The 12,570-nt window shown below is 59.8% G+C and overlaps 1 protein-coding gene across 1 annotated transcript; it reads right to left on the bottom strand.

Annotated features, from left to right (window-relative positions):
• Window positions 1–951: 951 nt before the first annotated feature.
• Window positions 952–11,143, bottom strand: GATD3A (glutamine amidotransferase like class 1 domain containing 3A). Its single transcript, XM_036243660.1, has 7 exons — window positions 10,969–11,143; window positions 10,769–10,821; window positions 9,062–9,175; window positions 8,061–8,180; window positions 3,890–3,982; window positions 2,661–2,817; window positions 952–1,804 (listed from the first exon to the last, which is right to left on the bottom strand). Exons 1-7 carry the CDS (start codon window positions 11,122–11,124, stop codon window positions 1,676–1,678), a joined length of 822 nt encoding a protein of 273 aa, XP_036099553.1. The 5' UTR covers window positions 11,125–11,143; the 3' UTR covers window positions 952–1,675.
• Window positions 11,144–12,570: the final 1,427 nt, after the last annotated feature.

The raw sequence follows: 12,570 nt of genomic DNA on the forward strand, positions 1-12,570 counted from the left end.
ACCCAGACGACCAGACAGGGAGACACCTGAGTCGGACAGGCCCTTCACAAAAAGGGACAGCCGGAAGGCCGAAAGATATACGAAAGGTAACCGGCCTCAGTGGACCTCAGGGAGACACCGGAGAAAACCATGGGAAATACCATCCACCCAGCACCCAGCGGGCCGGGAAGAGCTGGACACTCGTGCAGCTGGGCCCAGCACGGACACGCAGGAGCACTGCCGACGTCCCCCACCGATGCTGAACAGCACCCTGCAACCTTGCAGCACGGCAGACGCCTGTGGAAGTGCGGCAGACACCGCGACACGTTCGTGGAAGCAGCCACAGAACGTGCACTCACTCAGGGAGAACTCACCGAGGTGCACTCTGCCATACGCACGCACACACATGCACACACAGGGAGAACGTTTCAATCCACACCTTTCTTAGGGAGACTTTAACCCGTTATCTGCCCTCTGACGGGTCCTGTACGAGCAAGCACAGGCCTGGTCCTCATGGCTGGTGCCAGCAGTGCACCATGGGGGCTCTTGCTCATGGGGTCCAGCTTTGGTGGGAGAAAAACTGGTCACCGCCCAATGGGGTTCCCTTGGTGAAACGACGCAAACGTCAGAGGCTGAGCAGATACAGGTGAGCAGGAGGCCTGAGCGAGAGCAACGTCAGCCACTGCGCCCCCGACACCAGTGGAGGGCACCCATCACTTCGCCCCACACAGCAGTGAGTGGGCGGAGCAGAAGGGCAGGGCCTGTCTCTGCACCTGCTCCCAGCCTGGCATGGACACAGGGCAGTGTGAACTGGACCAAACTAACAATCCAGCTGCTTCCACCTAAGAGCTTCTGAAAACCAAGCGAAGCACAAACACTGTGGTGTCCGTGTGTCCAGGGTGCCAAGGGGCACAGAAGACAGATTGGAATGGGAAGGTACTCTGCACCTGAGTGGTCACCCTGAAGCCCTCTCCTCTAAAACCACACTCACAAGGGGGACACGCAGGATTCATTGCTCCCTCCGTGTCCGCCTCGGGTCAGCTGCTGCTCGGGGCTGGGACCAACCCGGCAGCTACCACCCAGCAGGTCCACCACCCAGGCGGAGGATCGGCAGCTCCCCCTTCTTCCTGAAACTGAAGAGAACCGAGACTAACTCAAGAAACCTCACTTACATCCCTCACTTGCCCATTTCAGCAGACCCAGCATGTAGCGGCAGAAATGTAGCTGCAGAAATCCCTGGGACATTGTCATTAGTACACATTTAGTCCAGATTAGAGAATCTTTAATTGTCAGTAACCACGCTTCAAGTTTTCTGATTAGATTTATAAACTTAAAATTATTTTCCCCTCCCAAACACTAAGTACTCTGAAACAAGCCAAGTCCGAGGTTACAGGGTAGCACTTCTACCTGGCTGGCTTCCTGCGAAGGCGGACTCTGAGTTTACCTCTCAGAATGGACAAGGAGTCAGCCGCTACTTCACCCCACAGGCAGGGGACCCCCAGCCACCTCTCCGCGGCGTGGGCTCTGCGTCCCTCCTCTCTGGGAAGGAAGTGAGCTGAGTTGCGCACGAGACTCTCCCACGAATTTACCCGACCCCAAGCGTGTCTTACGAGCAGAACAGGGAATCCCTGCCATATTCCAAGCTGGGCAGGAAAGCGCCCGCCTGGCGGGCGAGGCGGAGCGGAGCCTGGCGCTGTCACTTCCTGGCGAGCTCCAGCACCTCCGTCACCATGGCCCCGATGCCATCGTGGATGTGGTGGAGCGCCGTCTCGCACATGAAGGCCGGGGTGCTGACCACCTTGTTCTTCCGGTCCACATGAGCTTCGTGCATGGAGTTAGGGAAATGTCACCAGCAAGGACAAGGGGACGTTCCAGGGGTAAAGCACACACCGGACACTGCTCCCAGCAGCCCTCAAAGGGACTGGGGCTGGGGGAGACTTCCAGGTGAAATCGGCTGGCAGGGCCCCCTTCTGTGCGGCGGGACGAACGAGAACGAGACAGCACACATGCTGGGAGGAAGCAGCTTGCACCTCACTGAACAGTGTCGGCCTCACGAAGCTGCCCAGCAGTGTGCCACCCGGTACCCACAGGACCCACGGCCCAGCAACCCTGGCAGTGCGTGCGCAGTGCTGGCCCAGGACCCGCCATAGCCCTGAAGGCAGCAGCAGCATCTCTGCTTTTCAGATCAAGGAAACTAAGCTCGTTTGCGTGTCGCTGCGAGAGCAGAGGCTGACTCCACCTGGGACCCACCTCAGCACCCCAGCTCCTGCCCCGTCACGCAGAGCCCGGGAGGTGACAGAACTGGCCTTGCCCCACGTACCCTGGACCTACACAGAACCCCAGGCCAGCCCTGTCCCTACCAAGTGACCACGGGTCTGCTGGCTGCTGTTCACGAGAGGGGACACGGACATACCTGAAACTAACTGCTCATGAAGACACCCCACTTTAGCACAGACAGGCATCCCAAGGGTGACATGGTCATCTCCAGGACACTGTGATGTCCTGTTTCTGACTTTGGCCCATGTGGAGACCCTCCAGGTGCAGACCCAGCACGTGGTCACCTGTGCCTGAGGCTCTCTGTGCCCACAACGCTAGCACAGCTCCTGGTTGGACACACTACCTGTCCAGCCGCAGAGGGCGACCCCACGCCACACGCTGCTCCCAGCGGCTGCAAAGGATATGGTCACCCCCTTCACACAGTGCTTGGCGCCCATGGCTTTGACGGCTTCTGCGGTCCCGGCGTACGGCCACCTGCCGCCTTCCTCTTGCTCGTGGCCCACGGTGACCTCGACGCCACGGAGCACTCTGGCCGCAAGGACGGGAGCGATGCAGCACAGGCTGAAAGGCGAAGAACAGGGTCAGCTCAGAACGTGAGGTGGATGCCGGGCCAGGGGTGCAGGAGGCACAGCCCCCGCGCCGACGGGAGACATGCTGCATGGACGGGCGCCGGCCTCTCCACAGGCCCGTCGGGGGGGACGTGGGCAGGAGGTGCTGTGCGCAGACCGCTCCCAGGCTTGGACGCTGGGCCAGAGCTGTGGTGCTGAAGGCTCCCAGGAGGCTGACTGGCAGGCCTCGGTAAGTGACTGGAGGTCTGTGACAGGTGTCGGCGCGTCCTGTTCTCTGCAGTCTGTCTCCTACTCGGATGAAGGGGTCTAACATAAGCTGTTCTTTTTTGGTTCACCAGTGACACGGTATTAGCAGCACCCAGGGGAGCCGGGAGTGGCCTCAAGTCCACACCTGCGGATGTGTCCTACTGGGTGCACTGCTGCGCTCCTGCCAGGCGACCGACCGCAAGACGAGCGATGACCATGCTCCGGCTCCCTGACGGGGACGAACCACACGCTGTGTTCAACTAGGGGACACTCATGGACACAGAAGTCTGACAAAATCAGGTCTCACAGGTATGGATGGCCTCGCCCATCTGTCAGGACCAACGACCATGGGCTGTGACGTGAGCAATGGCTGTGCCAGTAAGTTTGGGGGTGCAGAAGCAACGGGACCCTAGTGGCCGGCCAGCCTCAGGACCCAGGCTCCACAAAGGGAAGGCAGCTGAGGACGACACGGTGGCAAGAGTGGTGTCACAGCAGCACAGAGAGCGGAGGACAGAGGCCAACTCTGAGCAAGGACAGGGCTCAGGAAGGACTGGGGAACATTCTAGAAGCTGACAATCATCCCCTCTCCTTCCTGCTAAGTCGTCAGGAGAAATTAACATAACCACAAGACCACAGAATTTTCAGGGCTGGAAGGCACCCATGAAACCCCCTGTTAAAACGGGGAGAGAGGCCGAGTTGTCAAGACCACACAGCTCAGAGTAGCAGCTCCCATCTCGAGTTACCGGCCACGGCCACAGTCCAGCCCACTGTCCGCCCCACCCGCCCAGCAGGCCTGCTCCGGGGCCGGCAGAACTTACCCGATGGGCTTCCCAGCCTTGTGGAAGTCCTTCAGCACGCGCTCCACATCCTTGTTGACCTTGCAGTCTTTCCCGTCCACAGCAAACGTGCTCCTGCAGGGAGAACAGGCCGCCTTACGTCTCAGGGCTCCCCGATGGAGCCAGTGCCTCCACGAACTGCTCGCGCGGAATCAGCCAGCCTTGCGTGTGCACGTGGACACGCGTGCGGTCTCTCGTATAATTACATCACTTTGTGTTTTTAATCCTCACAAGAGAATATTTTTCTATTTATCTTCAGATAGAGTGGGGGAGGAGGAAGAGAGAGACAAGAGAAACATTGATGTGAGAGGGACACATCAATTGGTTGCCTCCCGCACGACCCCAACCAGGGCTGGGGATGAACCATAACCGAGGCACGTGCCCTTGCCCAGAACTGAACCTGCGACTCATTGGTCTGCAGGCCGACACTCTAACCACTGGGCTAAACCAGCCAGGGCACTCTGTTTTTTTTTTAAGAGAAAGAAGCACATTGCCCTGGCCAGTGTGGGTGGCACCTACTTGATGTGTTTCTCTCACATCAATGTTTCTCTCCCTCTTCCTCCATCTCTCCCTCCTGCTCTATCTGAACATAAATGCAAAAATGTCCTCAGGTGAGGATAAAAAAGAGAGAGAGAGAGAGAGAGAGAAAGCAGCATGGAAAGTGAGAAGAGAGGCCGTGCAGCAGAGGTGAGGTGGGAAAGTGGACACAAGAGCAAACCCAAGCCGTGGGCTAGGACTCGAACCACGCCACGTGGCCTCACAGGTCTGCTCGGACACAGGGACAGCAGGATGTTCGACTGGCCTAGAGACAGTGACAGGCAGTCCACCTGACTCACAAGGAACAGAAATGCCAGATAAACAAGACATCGCCGTTTTCTCCAGAGCAGGAGCGCCAGCAGCCGAGCAGTCTCCCTCCCGGTCGGTGGGTACACACCTGCCCGTGCCACCTCTATGGAAGGCAACTGGGTGGGACCCGCCAATTTCAAAGTCCACCCTCTTCGCCAAGAGTCACACTCTGGCTTCCCCGTGCTCCGTCTGTGGGTCCCACTCCTCCATCCCGGACACTGCATGGCGTCAGCACAAAGGACTGACTGGTGCCACTATGCTGATGTGTCAAAGTGTATCATTTCACACTTGAGGTACATGTATGTCAACTGTACCTCCAAAAAACTATTAACAGAGGACTGGACATCACAAGCATCCATCACAGTTGGGTCACCCACCCAGGGGCCATCATGGACAGCTGCTGGACCATCATGGACCACAAGCCACGCGGTCAGGCGAGATGCAAAGTGCAGAACAGGGAGCTTAAGGGGCTATTAACACAACCACGTATGTGACCCCTCAGGACACACACAAGCTACGCAGCAGTGCCAGGGAGGGGCCGAGGGTCCCAAGCAGGAGGAACTGAGTCACTGCTGAACCGCTGCACAGGCTGCACCCCAATGCCCACAGCACCACCGCGCAGGAGACCACCGATGTGGGAGCTGGTCTTTCTTTTGGGCAGGCAGGAGAGAATGAGGGCGATGACCGGAAGTCGGAGCTCCCCGCAGAACGATGAGAGCTCACAGATGTGCATGCTGGCCCAGGCTGTCCCCACGTCCTTGAACACCAAGACACAGATGCACCAAGAACCCGGCGCACCAGGTATGTGCCAGCCGCGCTGGGGACACGCCCAGGGGTGGTGCTGATGGGCAGAGGCAGGGCACATGTTCTGTGAAGCGAGCTCATCCTTCTGAAAGGAATCTGGTCCTTGGGGAGTGAAGAGCCCTGCTGACCCAGAGGGTCTCCACCACCCCACCAGGAGGAACTCTGGTCCTTGGGGAGTGAAGAGCCCTGCTGCCCCAGAGGGTCTCCGCCCTCCCCACCAGGAGGAACTCTGGTCCTTGGGGGTGAAGAGCCCTGCTGCCCCAGAGGGTCTCCGCCCTCCCCACCAGGAGGAACTCTGGTCCTTGGGGAGTGAAGGCCCTGCTGCCCCAGAGGGTCTCCGCCCTCCACACCAGGAGGAACTCTGGTCCTTGGGGGTGAAGAGCCCTGCTGCCCCAGAGGGTCTCCGCCCTCCACACCAGGAGGAACTCTGGTCCTTGGGGGTGAAGAGCCCTGCTGCCCCAGAGGGTCTCCGCCATCCCTACCAGGAGGAACTCTGGTCCTTGGGGGTGAAGAGCCCTGCTGCCCCAGAGGGTCTCTGCCACCCCCACCAGGAGGAACTCTGGTCCTTGAGGAGTGAAGAGCCCTGCTGACCCAGAGGGTCTCCACCACCCCCACCAGGAGGAACTCTGGTCCTTGGGGGTGAAGAGCCCTGCTGCCCCAGAAGGTCTCCGCCATCCCTACCAGGAGGCTCACAGACAGTGACACGAGGAAATCACTTCAAAGGCCGGTTTTGGGGATAGGGTGTGGGTGTGAGGCAGGAGCAGGGCTCCAGGTGGGGAAAGAAGCCCTCTAGGGGCTGGGGAAAAACAGGCGGATCTGGAGAAAGGCGGAGGGGAGCCTCAAGGACTCAGGACACAGAAGGGCCCTGAGCAGTCACACTTTAGGGAACATAACCACTTCTGCCCACCACTGCTAGTCACTTCTGGATGTAGGATGCCCAGATGGACAGAGCCAGCCTGGGGGTCACTGTGCCACTGCAGGGGGAACAGCAATGACCAAGCAGTCAACTGTCCCAACAGGTGAAGGGGAACAATGAACAAGGACCCTGGCTGAGGCTTGAAGCACCCCATGTGCCACCTCCCCTCCCCCCAACAAAAGGGGCAGATTCTGCCGGCAGGTGAGGGGCTCAGCTCACGTTCCAACAGGACTCGGGCAGGCAGCTGGAATGTGGGTCAGTAGGGGAGGTGTGCGGTCCAGACGTGATGGCGGCTGCGGCAACATGCGAGTGAAACCCGTGGGGAGGATGGGAAGGGGTGCAGGGAGAGGCGGAGGGTCCACGAAGGGGCAGCTGGGAACTGGGCCCAACACCACAGGAGTCGCGCAGGAGGGAGTGCCGAGGTGAGGCAGGCCCTGGACACCTGCCAGAGGAGGTGTGAACAGCACAGCGAGGACCCGAAGTTGGGCGGGGCCTGGGAGGTGGTGGGAGAGCCAAGGGGACAGAGGAGAGAGAACAAGAGGATGTGGTGACTCCTGGGAGCTGCGTGGGGGCCATCAGCAGAGGATGGGAGCAAGGAAGCTGCAGAGCCTGCGAATGGCCTGGTCAGTGGGGAGGCTGCCTGTGGTCAGTCAGGCGGTTTGTCCACAGACCCTGGGCCTGGGACAGGAACGCTCTTATGAGTGACACAGGAAAATGCTCGATCCAGGGCCTGATTTGCTGATCTGTAGTGTTTCCACCAGACACGTGTAGTCAGGTTTACAGCGTGTTTACAGAGCTGTGACAGCTGTGACGTGAGCCCGTCACCGCAGCAGCTGTGCCACCGCAGGAGAGCTGTGACGTGAGCCCCGTCACCGCAGCAGCTGTGCCACCGCGGGAGAGCTGTGAGGGGAGCCCGTCACCGCAGCAGAGCTGTGACGTGAGCCCCGTCACCGCAGCAGCCGTGCCACCGCGGGAGAGCTGTGACGGCTGTGACGTGAGCCCCGTCACCGCAGCAGCCGTGCCACCGCGGGAGAGCTGTGACGGCTGTGACGTGAGCCCCGTCACCGCAGCAGCCGTGCTACCACGGGAGAGCTGTGACAGCGAGGCTGGTGCAGGCAATCTCCATGTAACACACAGAAAGAGACGAGAGATGAGAGAAAAGAAAGGATCTGAAACCCAAAGGATGGCACAGCGATGGCCGCCCAGGCTCCCATCTGGCTGCGGGGGCAAACGCCCGAAGGGCTCATGAGGACGGTCAGGCAGCTGGAAAAGCAGTTACCCAGGCCCCATGGCCCCCAGGAACACATGTGCAGACACTGTTTCTGCTGTGAGGAAACCCACCTGCACCGTGGTTAGGTCAGAGGACTCACACCTGTGACACTGGCCAGGTGCCAGGAGGGCTCAGAAAGGAGCAGGTAGAGGAAGATTCAAGTATTGCCAAAATGTGACCTAAGCTGCAGCCCACAGTGGTTCCCGGTCAGAGCAGCTACTTGAGACCCCAAGTCCTCAGCAGTGGCGCATGTCACCACCTGGTCCCCATCTACTGCTGCAGGTAAAAAGCACAAAGCCCCGAGCTCAAACACTCACAGGTTTTTGGCAGCTCCAAAGCCCCCAGGGAAGATGGCAGCGTCGTGATTGGCTGCACTTAGCTGGGCCAGGTCAGTGATCTTGCCACGGGCGATCCTTGCCGACTCAGTCAGAACATTCCTGGGAAAGAGCAGAGAGAAAGGCCAAGGTTCAACACAGATGGGGGTTGGGCAGGAAGGAGCCCACGAGATAGGAGGCTGGTTGTTCTCAGCTCCAGGAGTAGCGTTCACACGTGAACTTCACATCAATGCCTAGAAAAGGCACTAGCGCTCCAGGGACGTACACATCTCCTGGAACCCTCCAGATCCCACCCGAATTTCCTGGAGCCTCCCCCATCAGCCGGGGCCCACCAGGAAGACAGACCCCAAGTGCCTGAAGCAGACTACACTTATGTGGGGAGATGATGGACAGGACGGAGGTGGGGGTGCAGCAACCACAGTGGGAGCCACTGCCACCCTAGGCCAGGGTCCCGGGCAGAAAAGAAACCAAGGATCCTGACTAGGACCACAGCCCCAGCAGACAGAGCTTCGGTTTCCTCCCCTCGCCCATCGCTCACTGTCAGACCCCAGCCGAAGGTGTCTGGGAATCACAGCCTCCGGGCGCCACTGCCCTGCGGTCCCGCAGGACAGGAGGGGAAGCTGGATTTCAGAGTGCGCAGGGCCTCAGGAATAGAAACACTGGTGGGAGCTACTCAAAGACATGTGGGGCCCAGGCAGGTGAGTGAGGGGCAGCCAAACTGAGGCACACACCTTTGGTCAGAACAAAGTATGGAGCTCTCTTATCGGGAATGTGTTTCGGTAAGGAATGGGAGCTAAGTACTGGAGGTAACACTCTGAGGCTCAGAGCGTTCGTACAGACCAGCCTGGGACGACCGCGCTGGACGAAGGGGTTCATCTGAACAGATCTGGTTGAGACTGGGATGAAACAGCTACTCATGCAAGTTCTCAGGGAGCTTCAACCCGCCCCTGTTCATAGTCAAGAACGAGAGGTAAGACCCACACCTGGTTTCACTCTCAGAAGGCTGCCCCTTGGTGTGGTCAATCACGTGCATCTGAGGGATGTTAGGAGCGAAGATCTGGACCTCAGCCCCGCCACGGCTCAGATGCACCAGCACCCTGCAAGGGAAGCAATCACACCAGGCTTTGAGACAGGCCCACCCCAGCTCTACCTGTCAATGTGTTTTTAAAAGCTGGCTTTTAGCCAAATGGCAGATATAAATTCCTTGTGTAGTTAATATCCATCCCCCCTTGCTTGGCAAAAAGCTGTGGTTGGCTTGCTAAAGACCCAAACGCCCACAATTTGAATTCACTGTCACTGAACTGGCCTGCAGAGACCAAGCTGGTCTCTGTGCACCTTTTACAAACTGCAAGGGGCAAGGTGGCCCAGCTGGTGTCACAGTCTGGATGTTTGGGTTCACCGGCTGCTGCGGGATGTCTTCCTCCCACAGGCCAATCGATGTGGAGCTCAAAGGTTTGGTGGGGGTGGCTTTGGATCATGACAGTAATTTCAATTCCTGGTGTCCCCCAACTTTGCTGTCATGAAGGTGGGAAACACGGAGACATGCAAGTCTCCTGGAGGGCTGCTCTGTGCCCGGCATGGATACCTCGCCAATCAGTCCTGGACTGGTGCTGTCACTGCCCCCTTTTGGAAGAGGTAGAAGCCCAGCAGAGCCAGGACTGCCCAGGTACTCACTCAGGCTCTGCTGCTTAGAACCTTCTGGGCCCTCCACATACAACTCCTTGTCCGTGCTGGGAGATTTCAAACTGTTCCCAGCTACTCCTTGCTCCCGCCACTCTCTAGTTTCCCCACCCTCAGCCCCCATCAGGAACCTCTCCTGGTCCTCTGCCACCCACCAGCTCTGCGCCTGCTGAAGTTCACGCCTTCTCCAGCGCCAACACCAGCACACACTGGCCACTCAGGAAGGAAGAGCTCGGAGGCCACACACAGCCAACAGCCCCAGGCTCCTGAGTGCCCAGGAGGACCTAAGCCTGAGAAGGAAGGGTCATTCCCCAACCACCACCTGCACCACCTGGAACTTACTGCGGACCTGACGGCCTTACCTGGCCCTGCTCACAGCAACTTTTAATAAGATTAAAAATCAATGCTTCCCTGGCCAGTTTGGCTCAGTGATTAGAGCATTGGCCTGCGGTCCCAAGAGACCCGGGTTCCGTTCCCACTAAGGGCATGCACCTCGGTTGCAGTTTGTCCCCGGCCCTGGTTGGGTTGTGTGGGTGGCAGCCACTCAATGTGTCCCTTTCACGTCGATGTTTTTCTCTCTCTCTCTGTTCCTCTCTCTCCCTCCCACTCAACCTGAACAAAAACTGAAAAAATGTCCTCGGGTGCGGATTTTTTTAAAAAAATCAATGCAAACGACTCAGCGACTGCTGACAAGTTACATCAGGGACAGCGTCCACAGCCAAGAGTGCTCAAGGGCGCCGTGTGGATGGAAAACAGGCTGGTGCGGGAGGAAAAACCAGCCCCGACACTCAGGCACCAGATCCGTGTCTGTAACACGGGGGGTGTTCAAATCACCCGAAGGGAGTTACTTCAAAACGTATCCTGTGTCTCCTTGTACTTTACAGATGTGTTTAAACTTCTCCGGTGTGCCTCCTGCGTCTGTCAGTCACTTCCGCTTTCCTGGGCCGGGAAGGGTTTCTGCAAACAGCGGAGCAGGCCCCCTCCCCGGGCGGCCGCGCAGAGGGGCTTACGCTGAGGCCTCGTGCAGCTCCGTCCCGTCGTAGACTCCGCACCCGGACAGCACCTGCGGGAGGAGCGCGGGTCACAGGCAGGCCCGTGGTGGAGGTGGCTGACCTCGGGCGGGGGTGGGAGGCCGCTCCCGCTCGGGTGCGGGGCCGGGGGTGTCCGCCCTCCGGCGGCCCCGCCCCTTGTCCCCGCGGCGCGCACTCACCAGCGCGACCCTGGGCCCGGGCCGCGGCGCGGAGCCGTGGAAGGCCGCGCGCGGGTAGGACGCCGGTCCACGGGGCCGCAGACCGGGGAGCGGCGCGAACGTAGAGGCCGCCGCCGCCGCCAGCCGGGGAGCCACCAGGGCCCTGACAGCCGCCATGGCCGCGCGGGGTCGGAGGGTCACAGTGGAGGAGACCCGCGCGGAATGAGCCCGGCCGCGCCTGCGCAGTCGCCCTGTTCCCGCCGCGAGAGCGCCGGTGGGCGGGGCCGCGCCTGCGCAGTCGCCCTGTTCCCTCCGCGAGAGCGCCGGTGGGCGGGGCCGCGCCTCACCCCAGGAGAGCTGGGAAGTTACTTCCCCTGGTCCGCGCGGCCGCTGGGGCCGCCAGGCGCTCGCCCTTCGCCCCTCCAGCCCCCGCACTGTCCCTCGTCTGGCCGCACGCTCCCAGCTCTGGCGGGCCCGGGGCCGCGCCCCTGCGCAGAAATAGCCGGTGTCAGGATCCCGAGCAGCAGGGAGCCGGCGCTCAGACGTCCGAGGCTCTCGGGTGTCCATCTGTTGGCGTTGCGATCCTGTGCAGCCTCGCGTCGCCCCCTGGGCCTGCCATATGGGTTTTTGCTGTGCGTGTCCCCGACACAGCCGTCCTCGGGTCTCCTGTAAATTGTCCCCCCCCCCCAGGACCCCTCTCACTGGGATAGCCCCAGGGGGCGCGTGTCCTGCAGCAGGAGCCCGAGTCAGTGCACCCCCTGCCCTGCATGTTCGGTTGCGCCCTCGCACTGATTGCAGAACGGGGACATTCTCATTCCTTCAGGTACGTTAATAAAGACCCCAGTTATCCAGGAGTCAATTCAGACAAGCGCCTGGATAGATGCTTTATCTTTCCCTTGGTTTACCAAGTTTCAAGCTAACAGGTTTTTAACAGATGATTTGAATGGCCACAGCTGGAGGCAACACGCTGGGGCTGCTGCTCCTGGCCCCATCTGCTGAGCTGCCCCTTTCATTCCTGTTACCTCCAGGGGGTCTGCGCAGCTGGACTTCACTGTGCACTCGAAGCTTAGAGGAAAAGCTAGGGTGAAGAGGGAGGAATGCATCTATCCAGCCTATGTTGTAGGTGGGGAAGGTGTGTAGGAACCACCACCCAGCCTGAGCACACACACTGAGTGTATGGACTGGTTACAGAGCCCAAGAGCAGGTTCTAGGGGGCTTTCCTGTTGGGTGGTGGCAGCGGCAACAGACACTGGTGCACTAGGTGTCACATACTACTCGTACCTGGCCAGTCAGGCCTCACATAAGCCTAGGGAGGTGGGCAGGTATCCACTTTGAAGAGCACAGGAGGGCCAGGCTGTCCAGTGACCGGGCTGCACCTGATAAGCGACAGGGCGGCGCCCACAGATACTGTTCTTGCACGTTCTCAGGGAAGCACTGCACCTCAGGCTGTTGCTATCAAGCCAGGGGGATCAGGTACTTGGGTGTGGCGATGCTGGTCCAAGCTACTCTCACTGACCCCTCCCAGGGGCCACCGCAGGGCAGAGCTGGCACAGCAGGTTTGAGTGAGCTCCCCAGGAGGCCCAGCTGGTCCTTGTCCAAGGTCAAAGTCGAGCAGATGCTCCC

Source organism: Molossus molossus, unplaced genomic scaffold, assembly GCF_014108415.1.
Source record: "Molossus molossus isolate mMolMol1 unplaced genomic scaffold, mMolMol1.p scaffold_m16_p_5, whole genome shotgun sequence".
In the NCBI taxonomy this organism is placed as follows: domain Eukaryota; kingdom Metazoa; phylum Chordata; class Mammalia; order Chiroptera; family Molossidae; genus Molossus; species Molossus molossus.

What these genes read in the sequence shown, in the direction of transcription:
- GATD3A (XM_036243660.1), bottom strand. Translation starts at nt 11,124, where the DNA reads ATGGCGGCTGTCAGGGCCCTGGTGGCTCCCCGGCTGGCGGCGGCGGCG. An exon ending in CCGGGCCCAGGGTCGCGCTG is followed by an intron (nt 10,822 to 10,968) that starts GTGAGTGCGCGC and finishes CTCCTCCCGCAG; the next exon opens with GTGCTGTCCGGGTGCGGAGT. An exon ending in AAGGCTGGGAAGCCCATCGG is followed by an intron (nt 2,818 to 3,889) that starts GTAAGTTCTGCC and finishes TTCGCCTTTCAG; the next exon opens with CCTGTGCTGCATCGCTCCCG.